Source organism: Mytilus trossulus, chromosome 1 (genome assembly GCF_036588685.1).
Source record: "Mytilus trossulus isolate FHL-02 chromosome 1, PNRI_Mtr1.1.1.hap1, whole genome shotgun sequence".
Lineage (NCBI taxonomy): Eukaryota > Metazoa > Mollusca > Bivalvia > Mytilida > Mytilidae > Mytilus > Mytilus trossulus.
This window is the reverse complement of record NC_086373.1, coordinates 52,352,985-52,372,616: the sequence shown is the minus strand read 5'-3', so window position 1 is coordinate 52,372,616 and position 19,632 is coordinate 52,352,985. Positions and strand designations below refer to the sequence as shown.

At 30.9% G+C, this 19,632-nt stretch overlaps 1 protein-coding gene across 1 annotated transcript; it reads left to right on the top strand.

Moving 5' to 3' along the window:
• Nucleotides 1–9,683: 9,683 nt before the first annotated feature.
• On the top strand, nt 9,684–19,089 carry LOC134725871 (uncharacterized). The gene is made up of 5 exons (XM_063590154.1): nt 9,684–9,766; nt 11,291–11,512; nt 15,207–15,422; nt 16,096–16,302; nt 18,986–19,089. The coding sequence occupies exons 1-5, from the start codon at nt 9,712–9,714 to the stop codon at nt 19,087–19,089; spliced, it is 804 nt and encodes a 267-aa protein (XP_063446224.1). The 5' UTR covers nt 9,684–9,711.
• Nucleotides 19,090–19,632: the final 543 nt, after the last annotated feature.

Genomic DNA, 19,632 nt, shown 5'->3' with positions numbered 1-19,632 from the left:
TATTTGCGATCGAAAATAGTTTATGATCACAATATCCAATTCCCCACCTCAACAGATTTTTGTAAAATGATGGGATACAGGGGTAAATTCTGTAAAAAATCTTCCACTGACTTTAATGCTAATCTATGTATGTTTGTAATCCTTGAATGTTTGTCTCTAATATTTTATTAACTGTACATTTGCATTCAGATCATGCAGATATCGCTGATCAAATTTATTTGTTCATTGTGTATAAATTTACGTTTTTTGATTGAGTTAAGTCTGCCAATTGATATTTTATCGTGCGTGTTTCTATGTTGTGATGTTATGCTATTGTTTCAGAAAAAGGGAGAAGGTTTGGATCCATTTCAACGTTTAATCCCGCTGCAAATGTGCACCTGTCCAAAGTCAGAAATCTGATGTACAGTAGTTGTCGTTTGTTTATGTAATATATACGTGTTTCTCGTTTCTCGTTTTTTTATATAGATTATACCGTTGGTTTTCCCGTTTGAATGGTTTTACACTTGTAATTTTGGGGCCCTTTATAGCTTGTTGTTTGGTGTGAGCCAATGCTCCGTGTTGAAGGCCTTACATGGACCTAAAATGGTTTACTTTTTGTAAATTTTTATTTGGATGGAGCGTTGTCTCATTAGCACTCACACCATATCTTCCTATATCTATGGAATTAAGTTAATACCTGATTAACCTTTAGAAATTGGAAATTTTCATATAATATTCAACGTACAAATGTTGCCCTATCTTTTGCACCAATAAAACAAAGGGTACGTCATGCAGCGGTATTTTTGGGCATTCACATGGCCTTGTTTACAAACAATGTAGATTCGCACTGAATTCCAATACTGACCCCCATTACTTTTAACCGTGTAGGAAAAACAATTAGTACATTCAGCATTTTATTTTTCAACTCTAGTTTCAATCCATCTGCCAAAAAATATTTATTACAAACATTATCTACCAATCAAAAGAGCATATGACTTCAGTGCCTTCTATTTTTCTAACTATTATATAATTTAGCATGTGTATTCTTATTGGTGAGAGCCATACGGTGACCTGTGGTTATTATACTTTTGTTCTGTTGACCTTTGGGGAAAACATTTCTAATAATTGGCATTCAAACCACTTGCACAATTCTTGTTTTTTTTTAATTACATATTCCGAAATATTCACGACTGTACATATTCTTTTTTTTCTAGAATAACTAAATAATATTGATGGGTTTGTTGTTAATCAAAATAAATTAAAGAGATTGTTGTCAACTTTCGTATTCTATTTTTATTTGATTCAGATAAGAAAGATAAGATACAAGTGGTGCTTTGTGATGAAATATGGTCTTCGTAATGATAGGGGATAATCAGGAGCCTGTAATTCAGTGGTTGTCGTTTGTTTATACGTTACATATTTGTTTTTCATTCATTGTTTTATACAAATAGGGCCGTTAGTTTTCTCGTTTGAATTGTTTAACATTGTCATATCGGGGCCTTTTATAGCTGACTATTCGGTATGGGCTTTGTTCGTTGTTGAAGGCCGTACGTTGACCTATAGTTGTTAATGTGTGTTTCATTTTGATCTCTTGTAGATAGTTGTCTCATTGGCAATCATACCATATCTTCTTTTTTATAATCAAACATAATTATCTTCGATAAACTGTATGCGTTAACGTATGCCCGAAAACCTGGAGAATGCAGTTATTACGTAGGGTATGAATGGAAATAATATGTGTACTACTTTTGGAAAAATCTATATTAATTGTAGAAAATTTCATCAGCTCTAACTTAAAATATGGACAATTCTGTGTTAATGGGGTTTTGATTTTTTTTTTGGAAACTTCCTACATACAAATATTAACCCTTTATAGCTGTACCAACGCACTACTTGATCTCAAAATTCATAACCCACTATTTGTCATTTGAGGCATACGAAATAAATAAATGAATTTGAAAGGGAAAATAAAAAAGGCAAAGTTTACACTGTACACCAAAGGAACTTTATTTTAGTCATTGAACATAGTGAACATGAAAAGACGATGACTGTGTTTCCAGGCATAATAAAAGATTAAAAAAAGTTATACCGGTTTAAAAAAAAATAATAGTAAATAAACTCATCAATGACGCTCGAATCAAACAATATGTAAAAGGCTAAATAAAGTACAAAATTGAAGATCATTTAGGACCAAAAATTCCTAAATGTTTTGCCAAATACAGCTAAGGTATTCTATGAAGTGTAAAAATTTGTAAATAACTTATAATAACAAAGTAAGTCGACATTAACAGGGAGGGTCGCAAAATATGCACGTGTCCACTAATTCATTACTCAGTGGTTCTTGTAAGTAGTAACATATTTTTGGAAAGGTGAAAACCAATTCTGTCTCTTTGTGATACGGGTGCTACAAGAACGGAGGATATATCTAATAGACACAATTTAGAGCCCTCTGATCATTCAAATCATTTCGTCAGTGGTGCGCGCGAGTCTATATTTTTTTCCCGAGTGGAGCGAGTTCTGTCTCTGTTTTCTGATCGAGATAGGATAGTGGTAAATATCAATAACTGTATGATTGGTAAAAAGAAAAGAATTGAGGTAAATATTTATACTCTAAATAAAATTATTTAAGGAATGATTGTAATATTTTTTCTGTCTATGAAGAAATAACATAAACATTTGGTACACACTGAATGACGCGCGTAGCGGGTTATTTAACAGTGTGCACCACATTTTTTATGTTATTTCGAATTAACATTTAATTCTAAATTCCATTTTAAACCGAAGAAAACCAAGAAAAAAACGTTGATGACATCACTGTCACATGATTGAATGATGTATAAGGGCTGATAACGTCAGCCAATCAGAAGACGCGTTACATCCAAAATTAAATTATAATACTATGAAGCAAAATAAAAAAAAATATCTCGCTATTCCTGTAGCTACAAATGTACTTTGATACAAATTGTATTTGTTATAGACCGTGCTGATCAAACTGTCTTATGTTTTTTAATTTTCATACAGAGAAGGCATTCTTTATGAATACAAAAGCGATTAAATGATACAATTGTTCTAAATTTTAAGGCTCTATCCTTTTGTTATATTTAGAAAGATATGTGATGCGTTACTTTGAATACGTGCATTGATGTTTGTAGTTAAATTATGCCTAGTGAAACACACTCACATTGTTAGACATATTATAATATCTTATTACAACTGTATGCCTGAGTGATGTAGGTGAAAAAATATCTTCTTACTATAATATAATATAATATTAATCTGATAACGATGGAAAATGAAAATGAAATACATCAACATTTATACGTCCGGTTATTGTATAATATTGTGATGGTTTATCCGATGAAAGGTACGTCTTCTTCAAACACATACATACTTCACTTAGTCTAATATTTACCTAATAATTAAAGAGTTCGTAAATGCATTGATAATCAGTTATTGATACGGTATTCGTCTGTAAATGAACAATCTATAAAATATTTAAGTCAGTTAAAAGTCGGATTTGTTCCTTTTTACTTCCATTAATATTATGTCGACACGATACATTATTAATAGCTATTTTCTGTAAAGGACAAGGTATGATAAGGGCTATTTTTGGCCCCCTCTCCAAATAAGTTTAAATTGATATCAATGATGGTCTTAGTGTAGACACTAGAAAAAAACAATGATTTTATTGTGTTCCGGTGAAAGGAAGGTTGCCTAGCAACGGTTTTTATGAAGAATGAAAATTATCACATATTAATTGCTTTATCAGTAAAAATTTTAATATTTGCAAATGATATTGTTTGTCCAAGAAGAACTTGAAGTCACAAATGAAAATACCCTTTGATTTTGTTTATTATATGCTTAAAAACAACCTTGGCAACAGAAATGATGCCTAGCAACGGTTAAAAAATTGGTGCTTGCCCCTCTTAAGTATATATTAAGCTGTTGTTTGAAGATTTTTTTTTCCAGTTGGTGTTTCATTCAATATTTTTTCATATACATCTTTTTTTTATTCTTTACAAATTCCATATTGATCATTGCAACACAAGTGTTGCTTAGCAACAGCAAACCATGTTTGAATTAAAGCCAACTACAAATCAATAAGTCATTTCATTGAACAAATTAAATTGAATGCAATGCACATTGTCTTTTTCTAAACATGTTTAGTTAGAAATGAAAACTTAGTTCAACTGTAGGTCACTACATGCTGATCAACAACTAAATCACATAACAAGTGCATATCAACAATGCAATAATAGTTTATTTTTTTTTTATTTTTTGAAGTATGAGCTAAGTTATTTTTTAAGAATATACTTCTTATACGGCGTTACACTATAATATACACATCTAGATTATCATTATTTTTTGGACGAATTCTATATTGAGTATAGAATCCCACATCTTACTAAGCAACATCAAACATTTTGTTTAATTTGTAGACCAGTACAAAATCTTTGTTTCAATGTGAAAGTCTTTTCATGAAAACAAGAATATATAAGATTTAATAATTTGAGATGAGTTTAACAGTTTTTAAAGATATTTAACAGTTAATGGAATAAAAGAGACGTGACTTGTACCACATACAGACATTTTGCGGAATAAAATGTCTAATCCAGGCAATTACGAATTAATATGATGTACATATGTAGGGGTTGGAATAAATGTGTCCTCTGCATGGGTACAAACCTATGGTGGATTAGAAACGACTTAACAAGGCAAAAAGGGGGGTGTATAAATCATTTTTGGAGTTATTAACGAGGCATTTAACCATGAAAGTTAAAGGTCAATTAATTGGACCTTGAGATCAACGGTAAATGTCATAATGATATTGAAATTGAGAATAGAAATGGAGAATGTATCAAAGAGACATCAACCCGACCAAAGAAAAAACAACAGCAGCAGGTCACCAACAGGTCTTTAATGTAACGAGAAATTCCCGCACCCGGAGGCGTCCTTCAGCTGGCCCCTAAACAAATATGTACTAGTTCAGTGATGATGAACGCCATACTAATTTCCAAATTGTACACAAGAAACTAAAATTAAAAAAATACAAGACTAACAAAGACCAGAGGTTCCTGATTCGGGACAGGCGCTAAAATGCGGCGGGGTTTAACATGTTTACGAGCTCTCAACCCTTCCCCTATACCTCGAGCCAATGTTGAAAAGTAAACGCATAACAATACGTACATTTAAAATTCAATTCAAGAGAAGTTCGAGTCTGATGTCAGAAGATGTAACCAAAGAAAATAAACAAAATTAGACTGTTATGATATCTGAGTCATGGCTATACACTCTATGCCAAATATCACAAGTCAATGTATAAAAACTAAATAAGTGTAGACCGGGACAAGTGTGTATGAGAATAAAATTCTAAAAAAGAAGAAAAAAGTAATATGTTTAACATAATTAATCCATTCATTTCATTTGAAGCCTATAATTGTTTACTTTTTACATGTTGTGTCCTGAAAGGAGAGTAGTATCATTGGCACTCATACCACAACTTCTTATTTCTATAAATGTTGCAAAAGTTATTTCTTTTGGGTGGATGTGTAAGTTTAAGCGCGGATTCATATAAGATGGATTCTTACAGTATGCACCCTTTTATTCAATCATTGTACAATTTTATAAATATAATAAATGAATTAAAACGCCTGATATCGTGGGTTCTGACACCGGCCTGGTCAAACTTAAGACTTAAAAATTGGTATTTGCTGATTTCCGTCAATCAATTGGCATTAAGGGCATACGATACAGTTTTGATCCTGTATTTACAAGTTCATGAAAATTTGCATATAGGCTATTTTTTACCTGATTAAATCAAATATGTAAAAAAAAATATACCTTCATGTGCTACTTTTTGAGTAAAATGAGGTCGAAATTTTGTATATTTGCTCAAAATTCAGATTTGTGGCCGTAATTTCTTTTTCGAAAGAAAGACATAACTTTTTTGTTATTAAAGATAAACACACATTTTTTTTGTTAAATAATCGGTAATTTCTGTATTTTATAAATATTAAAAAAAAATATGCAATTTTTTAGGCAGAAATAACTCATATTCATCAAATGTTCATGAATTGAGGAAAAAACGTCATTTTTTACTGCATGTTTATCAAAATTAAAAAAAATCCTCTATTTACAGTTTTATAAAATTTGGGTGACATAATTTCCCTGCAAAATGAAACAAAATGCCGTTTTGAAAAATAGGGGTCCATGAACTCGTTTTCAAATTAAATCAGTTTGAATGATAAAAATCAGTCGAAAAATGCATCTTTTCCCGATATGTCACAGTTTGACGTCGCGAAACTAACAAATTACGTTAGCAACGTCATTACCTTCCCTGTAACTGTATCGTATGCCCTTAAGGGGTAAGAACAAAAACTAGTTGGATCGGAGTGTCAAGTTAGGGTAATATGTCTTCCAACGGACTGTAACCTTTTAAGCTATAGCACACTAAAAATTAATGAAACAAACAACCCATTCAGCAACATGATGTCCAAAAGTGAGCACTTTGTGTAAACATGAATTATTATTGAAATAGTAACTTTTATGAATTAACTGTTAACAAAACTTTATATTCTTTGCAAAAACTACGGATAATATATTCAGGAATAAATAACCTTTATTCACAAAATAAAATCGGAATTTTGAGCCTTTTATGGTCCTTTGACATTTTTTTATTCGACCGTCACTGATGAGTCTTTTGTACGCGAAACACACGTCTTACAAGCAAGATATCTTTAATTATGATGCGTTTTTATTCCTTTCATATTCAATACTTGTTTTATTTTCTTCGACGTGTAAATATCTGATTAAAAAATAAAAGAAGCTTTAAATTATTCTTTTGAATATGTTTAAATTCATAATACATGAAGTGCTGTTATTTAAGAAGATATATGATTGATTGAATGTTGTTTCCTGACCGTCCAGTGACAAATACTTTATGCATGCAAATTTTAACGGAAAGATATGAAGAGAATGATTTGCAAACAAGAAATACGAAGTAGCACCAAGTTGTCGTCAAGACAGAACAACGGGAAGGCGGGTGACAATTACAAATAATAAGTCCAATAAATTCAACGCCATAACCAAAAAAAATAACTCAAGATACATAATTTAGATCATAAAAGTGTTGGATAGTTTTGTTTAATTTTGATTATTGTTACACTTACACAATTAACTAATTAAAATGGTCACATGGTGTCTTCTTATGTGAGGGTGAGGACAGGGGTACCATTCTCCTTTCTCCCACCCCTCATCTCCTTCCTCCTACTAGGCCTCTTCTCCTTTCTTCTACCCCTCTTCTCCTTATTTTTTTTTTAATTTACCGGTAAAAAGAGAGATATTTTATTTTTTCATATTTTATTTTTTTCTCCAACTTTTCTCCTTTCTCCCAGCCTTCCTCTCCTTTCTCGTTTCTCCTACCCCTTTCTCTCTGTCTCCCTTACCCCTGTCCTCCCCTCTTAAGTGCTATGAATTACAGTGTATGTTATTATTCACAGTTCTGTAGTTTATTTTCGCCATCTGTATTTTTATTTAATGATTGTCTAAAATGTTAACTTGACATGCCATACTTGGTAGAAATGCGGACGTGAAAGAAAGCACTTTTCACAAAAGGGTCAACGGAGATTAAAACATTCGAGGGCGACGATTTCGTCAATTATGAAACAAAATACGTATATATGCACTTTTTGAGTATGAACTAGTTATTTTATTCATTCACAATTACGTTCCCAGTATTTCTCTGAAGTTTATCACAGTTCCGTTTATTTTTGGGTCAAATTTCGACGGTCTGCTAAAATGTCACTTTAAATTCAAGAATAATGAGTAAAGGAATATCCTGTTTTCCTGTCTCAAAAATATGTTTATTTTTCGTCCTAAAGAAACTAGCTATTATCATAGCGTAGCAGGAATACTTTTCCGTCGTCAGATCTAGTAAATACCGGAAATCTTCTCCGGTCCGCAGTTCGGTTAAAAATTACGATGATTCAATGAAAACAACGACGATTTTTTGTCACTTTTTTGAATTTTTAACTATGAGCGTACTTATGACCCACTAAAATATTTGAACTACATCAGCATTAATGTTCAAGGAATGTCTGGTATAAATATGATCGTGGGTCGTAGGTACGCTCAGAGTTTAAAATGCAGAAAAAGTTTTGGAAACTGCCATTTTTCTGCCCTTTTAGCGAATATTGAGGTCTTTACAGCAACAGAGCATGAATAATATCAACGGAAGTTGAAAAATCTATTGATGTTAACAAAAATATAGGTTTTAAACTTTAAGAATAATGTATTATAATTAATGGCAAGTCACTTTTAATTTGAACAAAATTAGGGGGCCGTTCTCTAATGCTTATCGTACCTTGTCCTTTACTGTCATATAAATAAAAAACAAAAACGGAACAAAAGGCAGTTTTTTGCTTCAGTTTTTGTTCTTTCATATTTTAATTTTGTAAAATGGAAAATTTTAGCGGACTAAACAGTATGGGTTTTGCTTATTGTTGTGTACATGTAGGTCTACGATGATCGTTAATTCGAATAAACCCATGTGATTTATCTGATTGTTAAATTTTTTTTTTGACAACTAATTCACATGTCCTTACATCGCCGCGATATAGCCTTTTTGTGCTAATGCGGCGTAAAGCAACCATCATGTCCTTACAAATGTATCTTAAACCATATAAAAAGAAGAACGTCAAAAGCATTATGTAACTTTTTCTACATGCAGCACACCTGTCAAATATACACATAATAATTGTAGTAACTGATACAACTTAAATGGATGCATGACTGGAGTAGGACATTAAATAAAATTATTTAAGTTTCATTGAACATATCAGCCTTATGTTCGGTTTATTATGTACAAAATGAAAGTTTTACCGGAAACAGTACCATGATGTAAAAGTTTTATCATATTACAACATGTATCTACTGGGAAACAGGCTATGTAATATTTCTCACATAAGAAACGGATAGCATGACAAAATTTAAAGGGCACACTTGTTAGGCGAATCAAATATACTTCGACCTCTGTCAACAACAATTTAACTGGAAAAGAAGATGTGGTATGATAGCCAATGAGACACTTTCAATAAGAGACCATAACATTGAAAACAACACGTTTCATAATATCATGCGTCTAAAGAGCTTTTCTGGATTAACCTTCATCTGAAACGCTCAAAGCCTTTTAAAATACAAGGATGTATAAGTACCGAAACCGTTGAAGAGCTATATTTCAAAAATACCTAAAATAAATAGCCAAATTCATCTAAAGTCAACTTTACCTGAGGGAGTTGAAACCTTAGTTTCTTAATAATTTTAATATTTTAATATTAATAAACGGACAATTTAAAAAAAAAGTTTGTTAAATCATGTCAGTACTAGAGTACTGACTACTGAGCTGATTGATACCCACAGGGACTGTTCTTCCACCAGCAGACGTATCGTCCCAGTGATGCAATAACTTAAAAACAACACGTCATCCAAAGTTAAGAAAATATATATGTACATATTTATATAAAACAAATTATAGCTCTTAAGTTTTGGTCCTTTCATACACTGCTCATTACTATTTAACTACTGTTGATATTTCCCATATCTATAGATTGTAGCAATATATATAGACTATTGCTTACTTAGTAGGTGTATATCTCAAGTATTTGCTTAATACTAAATACTCTAAACTTTTAATTCATTTCAGTAGTTTTGCGTGTATCTGTTCGATGTCACAATATGTTGTTGGCGATGCTAATTCACACGACTGTACAGTTGTCAGTTACAGCTCAACGTAAGTCGGGGTTGTTTTCATTCCAGTTTCATTTCATATAAAATTATGTTAATTGCAACACATAATTACTGTCATTATTGGATGGTCATTATTGAGTTTAACCTTTCGGAGGGTTGAATTAAGTCACACCAGTGGTTTTACAACTAGCAACGTATTAGATATATTATATGCGACATACAAATCTTTTAATACAGTATTCCCCTTTCAATTTAGTATGTTTTAAGATGAACAAGATTACGACCCTCCTGTTAATAGCAGTATACAAACTTTTCTGAGAATATTGCATGAAAGGATACCTTTGATAACTATTAATTGCTTAATAGTCTAAATTATGATCAAAATATTCTGCCTCTGTAATTTAAGAATGCTACAGTAAATAGGGTACTAATTCAATTGAAAGGATGGTGTTATATTTGCTAGTCCGACTATACTAGTGAATTACATACCTAGACTTATTAAGGGCATACGATACAGTTAGTGGGGAGGTAATGACGTTGCTAACATAAAATGATATTTTCGCAACGTCAAACTGTGACATATCGGAAAAAGATGCATTTGTCGACTGATTTTTATCATTCAAACTGATTTAATTTGAAAACGAGCGCATGGACCCCAATTTTTTTTAACCGACATTTTGTTTCATTTTACAAGAGGTTATGTAGACCAAATTTTATAAAACTGTAAATAGTGTAATTTTTTTAATTTTGAAAAATATACAGCAGAAAATGACGTTTTTTTCTCAATTCTTTACCATTTGATAAATATAAGTTATTTCTGAACAAAAAATGCATAAATATTTCGAATACTTATAAAATATAGAAATTACAAATTAATTAACAAAAAACAATTTGCGTTTATCTTTTAAAACATAAAAAGTTATGTCTTTCTTTCGAAAGGGAAAATACAGCCACAAATCATAATTTTTAGCAAATATACAAAATTTCGACCTCATGTAACTCAAACAGTAACACATGAAGGTATATTTTTTTTATTACATATTTGATTTAATCAGGTAAAAAAATAGCCTATATGCAAATTTCCGTCAACTTGTAAATACGTGATCAAAACTGTATCGTATGCCCTTATGTAGAAACTTGTTCAGCGTTAAAGTATCATATGCTTCGAAACTGTCATGCTTATAGCCATCGCATTGTGATGTCAACATGTTGATACTTTGTATTCCTCTATCTCTCTTACATAGCCTGATAATGTGTACATGTTACTAGTGCGTGTTGCAGTTTACGTGTATCTTTCGCAAAGGAACTAAACGTTATGAGATATTATGTATTATTGTGATAGGCGTCAAGAACATTTCGGTACACTATGGTGTTCAAATTATATTTCAAACATTGTCGTTTGGTTCGGACTTCAGTCATCGGTGTTTCATTGATGAAAAGTATAAAGGTTGAGAACAAGAATCTTATGATTCACGGTATGATGAGTTCATGCATTAATTAGAATATTATTTTTATATAGTATTTATAAATACGTGTATGTTACAAATATGTGTTGCTCATTTTACAGAAAACCTTACACCATTTGGCATAGCTACACAAAGCACTGTGTATGGAGGAACTTTAAGTAATCCAAACAATGCTATACTACCACCAATCTCAAATGAATTCGATTTGAATATATGTTCCCACACAAAAGATGGAAATGATCCATCTGCAGACTGGTGGATGTTTCAATTTTCTTTCGAATTGGCGTACATCACAGATATAACTATTTACTACAGAGAAGACTGTAAGTATACACATCCCAGATAGACAAGTATTTTTACTTTAACTGGTTTGCTTCCTTCCCACATGTGAACTTATCCAGAATAACCCTACTTCAATGATAAGCCAAGTTGAAGATGAAAAAAAATTCACTACAAAAAAAAATTGTTGAAGGCTCGCTAGCTACGATATATTTAATAAATAGAATATGATTTGTTTTGTTCCCTTATTAGTAAAAGTGAAATAGTGAAATATAAATTCGCTTTAAGCAACCAGTATGATTGAATTGTGTACATAATGTGTTAAGGAACCATGAAAATGAAAGATTAACTTATAAGTGAATAACTCTCCTTAATTGAATCCGAATGCATGTAACCTTGAATTAACCCGTCAGTTATCAATTGATTTCCGAAATAGATTCACCGATCTTCGGTAGAAAAAACATAGTCAGTTAAGATTAAATTCAAAAGTCAAGCGCAACTGCATTGTGCTGGATTTGAACTCAGCGTTGACAGACTACACTACAAAAGTCAAAAAGTCTGAAAAGACCAGTTTTTGTCTTGATTTGCATGAACTTTTACTTGACATTCTCCAAAAGTATGACTCGTGTCTTAATTTTTCTTGACAAATTCTCATTTATATCAAATTTGTATGAAATTTACTCGACATATTCTTGACATTCTGAATATGGTCTTAAAATTTCTTGACAAATTCTTCACATTTGAATACGGTCTTGAAATTTCTCGACATATTCTCGACATTCTTATTCTTTTTCAGTTTGGCTTGACATATTCTGAACATTTTGAATTGTGTCTTAAATTTACTTGAAAGTTCTAAGTTTTACAAATCATGACCAATATTCATATTATAACTGTAATCTTTATTTCTTTTTCATAATATACTGTTGATTTTAAGTTACATTGCTTACAACAAATATGAAAGTTGGGCATGTAAAACAATTGAAAATTTGAGTATTTAAATAGTTTCACAAATGCAAATACGGCTACGAAATCTAATTTATAAAATAATTTAAATGAGGGTGTGTTGATATAAAACAATTTAAAAGTGTTTTTTTTTGTAAAAAATACAAATTTTGATTCCTAAATCTCAATTATTAATTAAATTATTAAAACCAATCATATGGTAGACATATTTCACTCTACATTCAATATATCCAATGTTAATATTGTAAATAATTATTGTACAAAAATGTGGTTTATATAAATAGCAAATTATGATGACATAAAATCATTCATTTAACAGAAGAAAACTTTGTGTAATGTCATCTGTTGGAATATATATATTAAGTATTATACATGGACAGGATGTTCCCCATGAAATTAAGTTATAACACACCCCAGAATACACGCAACTGTCAAATAGAAATTACTGATTTACCTGTAATCAGCCATACAACTTATCAGTTGACCTGCCATAAACATTTCAAAGATTAAAAGAAAATTATTATCTACTCCAGGAATAATAATAAAAAAAATATTCATAATGGGTCCCATCAATGATTTCTATTTACTATTCAAATTTGAGTGTTGAATTTGATAATTTTTAATCAATAATTTCATTGGTCTCAAACAAACATACATAATATAGATCTAAACATTTTTTTTCTTTTCAGGAAGGAGCCCATTATCACAAATTTTTGTTGATAAAAAATTCTTTGACCAACACGAAAGCCCCCCTCCTCTTTTTTTAGCCACACAAACCCAAAAGATTTCATAAACCGTTCAGGCGAAATTTATACTGTTGAGATAGTGTCAAGACATATTTAATACTGTCAAGAATGTGTCAAGACATATTCAGACATTATAAAGAATGTCAAGAATATGTCAAGACAAATTCAGACATTATTTAGAATGCAAGAATATGTCAAGACAGATCGAGACAAATTTAAGACAGTCAAGAATTGGTCGAGACTAATCCAGACTCTTATCAGATGATACAGGAAGTGTCGAGAAATTTTAAGACAATGTTAATACTGTCAAGACACTTGTCAAGAAAACTCAAGAACCTTTTTAGACAAACTAATACTATGTCAAGAATTTTCAAAAAATATGCAGACAAATTAAGAATGTCAAGTAAAAATTTATGCAAATTAAGACAAAAACTGGTATTTTCAGACTTTTTGACTTTTGTAGTGCTAGTGATACGGTAGATATACTACTTCAGAATGAAGACATCCTACACTCCCATTGCAAAATAGACACCCGCAAGTTTTGTTTTGTTTAGCAGACTCTCGACAAAATATCCTACAGATAATAATTACGATTGACTTACCCGAATATTAACTTTCAACATTTAATTAAACCATTTTAGCTGGCAGAGAAGTTTTCTTTTTTTTTTAATATAGAGTCAAATCGATTCTTTATAATACATTGTGTTCAAGAGACCAAATGACACAGACGTTTACAATTTTTGATCACCTTCAATCTTCAACAATTAGCAAAGCCCTTATTGGAAAGTCGGCTATAAAAGGCAATTGATATAACATTACAAACCACTGAATTACATGCTCTTGACTTAAAACAAAAACACCCAATGCATGCAGAATGTGGTGGGTTTAAACATATAAGCGCTATCCCAACTCTCTTCCTTACCTTGAACAATGGTGTTATAACGCAATATATGAGCGAACTATAAAATAAGGTGTAAAAGGATTAACTAAAACAGATATATATATATGCATATTAGGCCGTGTTCACATTGACCTATACTCAGTGGTTTGTTAGTGTAATTCGCACGTAAACGAAACACAATTACGTTTCCATTGATTAAACTCAATATTTACATGTCACTTAAATCATGTGTTGTGTACACGCAGTTACAAACAAACAAAAAAACACAGAGTGAACGTGGCCTGGATAGTTTACTTTAAAGATTATATACATGCTCCTACAATGAGAAAAACATGCATTTCAAATGGCAGATTTCTTTAAAGACATGTCAATACACGATAAGCTGTGGTTTGTTAATAAAGATAGCTTGTTTTGATAAAAAGCAGCGAAACATATATATATGTCTTGATTAAGGATTTTAGTTTTGTAACAAAGAATGTCGAGAGCTGAATTGATTTGATTTAACAAATTTATTTGAATTCCAGATTATACATTGAAGATAGGTTTGAATTAACTTTAGCATTGATTTTGCCATCTCATTAATCCAACATCAGAAAGTATGGTTTAATAACGATTTGTATTCATTTCCATTAAATATTTCGTAGAGTTGCTGCAGCAGTCAATAACCTACTGATCTAGACCTTTAACTGAATTTGTACTCAGATGATCGACTCGATATGTGCCACATGTAAAGGAGGATCTGCTGATCCTCCTAGAGGACACGAGATCATGAGATCACCCCAAATTGGTTGTTTTTTGTGTTGCTTAGTGTTTATCTATGTTATGTTTTCTGTACTATTGTTTGTCAGTTTGTTTTAATCGATTATAGCCATGGATTTCACCTTTTTTGTATAATGAGTTTGAATGTCTCTTGATAACTTTGACCTATTTTCATAATCGGATTAACAGATGGCACATATTCACAGAAAAAAGTTGATTGCAGTAATGCTTGGACTAATGTTTGATATTACTCATCAGAGAAATAACTCATTGTTGAGATTAGTTTGGTGCAAAGAGAGCCTACACATGTTCAATTAACGATTATATTTAGAAAAATATATAGCAAAAATGGTAATTCTTTTTTTACAGTTGCTTATCGGATGGATGGATTCAAGTTATATGTAACCAACACATCAACTATTCCACCTAATGGTTATCTATGTTATGAAGATCCTGATCCAGGTCTCCCAAACATCACTCAGAATATTCCGTGTTATAAATCTGGAAAATACGTTATCTACTACGATACTAAAGGCGATGAATTTTATGGACCTGTTGTTGAACTGTGCTACGTTGCTATAAATGGTGAGATGACGTTTGAATACACATTGTGTATTTGTATATCTCATAATTACAGAACTTGACACAAGGAAGTCTTTCTACAGTTTTAGATCGGATTTAAATGTTTTTGCCTTTTGAGATTGATTATAATTTTTTGCTCTAGCAAACCAACTAACATGACTTATACTCTTGGGGTATATTTTATAAGATTTGTTTTTAATTTTTGTTAGAATGTAAGATTTATAAGATAGGCGATGTGCTTCTATAAAATTTCAAACTCGCATTTGTTCTGAGAAGTCAGAGTTTACGTATCAAAATACATGCAATTATATCTTATCTTATAAAGTATAACACACACTACATTTATATTTTGGAAGAAGGCGTTAATCAATCCAAATATGCACAGAAGAAGTTAAGCTCACACGTTTGTTTTCTATATATCAAAACTATAGATACAAGAAGGAGGTTAATCTACGTATAAAACCAGGTTTTCAACACCATGACAAAGGCATATACAGAGTCAGGATTGTGACAGTTATCCCCATTTGTTCCGTTGAATGATAACGTTTGAGTTTGTTTTCATATACTTCCTGGATTTGTTTTATGCTTTTTATTTTTCACTTGTTTAATCTATTGGCTGTCGTGCTGATCGTGGATTACAACATTTCTTTTAGTAAAACAGTTTCTAACATTGTAGGATGCCCAAAAGGTATGTGGGGACCTAACTGTACCGAGGCATGTTCATCTATATGTATAAACCAACAATGTCATCCTGAAAATGGTTCCTGCATTTGGGGATGTGATGCCCAAAGATGTGTAAATGGAAGATGTAATACACATACGGGTTTTTGTACTGAGGGTTGTGTAACAGGATGGATAGGACAATACTGTACCTGTGGCAAATGTAAGTATTTTCTTAAAAGTATCTTTTAAAAAATTTATGTTAGAAAATAAATGAAGAAATATGATTGATTCAAGATATATATATGAGTATGAAGGAAAAATTGAAATCGTATTTCGTCCGGAAATTATTTTTACATATGATTATACATTAACATTACCAATAAATTTGTATGTAAGATTTAATAAAATCAAAGCCAATTATTTATATCCGTTACTATTGTTCAAATGCTTTTCATTTTTCCATTCAACTGTATACCATATTTCATATAACCAGACTTAACAATTGTTAAAGTGTGGTTAACTGTTTCATCATTGACATGAACCGAAATCATCGGTGTATTCATATGAATCTTATAAATAGTTATCATATTTAATTTCTATCGATATTAAATTAACAGCTTTAATTTATTTATCAGCTTAGGATTAATGTTTCGATTGATAAACTATATACCAATACATACATTTTTTATATTTATACATCTACATATATAAAAACTTTCAAACTCATCAGTGATTCTTAGGTATAAAACATAGCACCAATTAATATGCAATTTATCTAGGGATGAATCAGCGAAAAAAGCTTTTATGTGTGCTTTTTACAAAGATATATGCATATTAAGCAAGCTTAAAATGTACGGAAATCATTATTTACATATATATATAATGCTGGTATAGTGATGTACGCTTAGCTTTTCATATAGGGGTCTATATTATAACTGTTTGATAAAAAATGTGATTTTCTTTCATATTGATATTATTTGTAATTTGTTCATTTCATTATAGTCGACCCTCAATGTTAACTGAACATATGTTCAACTACACCCATCTCATTGTGGATACTTTAATCTTAAATAATATGTTAAAGAATTATAAAAAAAATAATTCGTTAGCTGTCCCTATCGAAATAGTTTACTGTTTAACTCTATAATTTTGTTGTTGTTCTCTATCACACCCGTTTGAAAAGAGAGGTAAAAAATACCAGAGGTACAGTCAAACTCAAATATCGAAAATAAACAGACAACGCCATACATAAAAAAGAAAAACACAAATAGAAAAATAATAGAACATAATAAAACATAATATGCAACATAGAAAATTAAAGATTTAGCAACAGAAACACCACTAAAACTGGGGGTGATCTAAGGTGCTACGTAAGATTACTTGTAAGCAGATCCTGCTCCACATGTTTCACCCGTCGTATATTTTGAAATTGTAACTAGGTTTAAATACTTTATATAATTTTTAATAACAAATAATCTTTGCAGCATTTCATTGAAACAATTGAGATAAACAACAGGAATCATGTTTTTAGAAATTCAACAGGTTCACAGAAACACCTGACAGGCGTATAATTATTACTTTAGCATCTATCATATTTTTTTAAACATAATTCCTGCTCATTTGTCAAAGACAACTACGATTTCTACGGGGCTGTAATTAAAAAGCGGCTAAACAACAATATTACCCTTAGAAATTTGACAACCAATGGAAATTAGACATACATGTATAGTAGTGGTTAACTAATCAACGAACTAGTTTGTAATTTCTACCGTTTATTAAATCATTGATGGTAAGTACTATTTGTGAATGAAATTAGTAACAGTTCACCACAGACTAACAAAATATATGAAAACGGAAGTTGAGATATTGCAAACTCTTATTTTCATAACTTGACAACAGTATCGAAAAGAGGGACGAAAGATATCAGAGGGACAGTCACACTCATAAATCGAAAAAAAACTGACAACGCCATGGCTAAAAATGAAAAAGGACAAACAGACACACAATAGTTCACACGACACAACATAGAAAACTTAAGAATAAAAAACACGAATCAAATCTATACCCAGGGGTAGAAATTAGCGCTTGTCCGGTGGTCCAGCAGACTATACAGCATGCATTAGCTGTTACTATCCTATAGATTCACAACTGTTGTATCTATTGATTATTTAGAATCGTCATTGAAGGTGGGTACGCATTAGTAAGAATTTATTTTTTTAATTTGTCATTTGAATTCAAGAGTTTCATTCCTATGAACTATGTTCAATTCAAAAAAAAGTCAACTTGAAAAATTATGTGATGCTTTAATACGGTGTATACAATTTTATCAGAGCTCAAATGAAGCAGACATACAAAGGAAATGTTATTTTTAAGCCACTCATTAATATATATTGAAAAATAATCATTGATGTATGAATTTGGCGACGTTATAGGACATGAACAAAATATTCCTGTGAACTGGTAGACAAAATAATTATAAGCATTCAGAACACGCATTACATCTAATATTAAATTATAGATAAATGTATGATGCTTTATACATTGTTGTATAGAATAGTAAATAAATGGTAATTTTACTGATTTAATTAAGGACTATGCTGTAGCGCTTTCGACATTAACATGTAAGTGTATATAATTTGTCGGCTGTCAAAATATATATTTAGTTATATTGCCTGCAGTACACATTTTTCAGGCGAATTAAAATTATTCAAAGTAATTCGTTGCAATAGTATCAATTACTACTTTATCCTTGGACATAATGATACATGTATTGTATTCAATCAAATATGTTTGTCAAGTTATTTTTTTATCAGTTTATAAGAGAAAATAGTCTACTTATAAATAAAAAAGAATGCTAATGTTAGGTGTTCTCATGAAATATATAGATGGTTTGTTTATTATAGACAAGCATCGTAAACCAACTAGTCCTCCTAATGGAAATATCTGTAATGAAGATCATGAGCCTGGTTTACAAACCCCTTCAGAAAACTTCCTTTTGTCAACTTGAACAATGCGTTATTTATAAAAATGTTAACAGAAATAAAGAACAAATGGTTGTTTCGATGGATATATCATCCAAACTTAGAATTTTGTCTTGGTTAATACAGCTTATACAATTGTTTATTATAGTAACACGGACAAACATCATCGTCGATAAAAGATATGTTAAATCATCTTTGTCTATCAATATATTTGACGATCCACGTTGACAATTCGATGATGTCATAAGCATAAATAATAGAAACAGCTGTGAATAATATTGTAAAATTGAGAAGGTCACAAGGGAATATCTTATGGTTATAACATCTAAACTTATAACGCATGCTTAGACATTTTCCGCGTTAATGTATGAAACCGCGTTCTAGATAAGAAATGAATCAGATGTCAGAGAACTTCAACTGTTTTTTTTTCATAAATGTTATCCGTAATTTATTTGCAATATATTGATTTATATTTGAAAATGCAGTTTAATTTGAAAAAAAACAAATGCCTTAATTGTTTTTTAAAATAAACTCACAAACCTTTTTTACACTTATATTCCCTAGCTAAC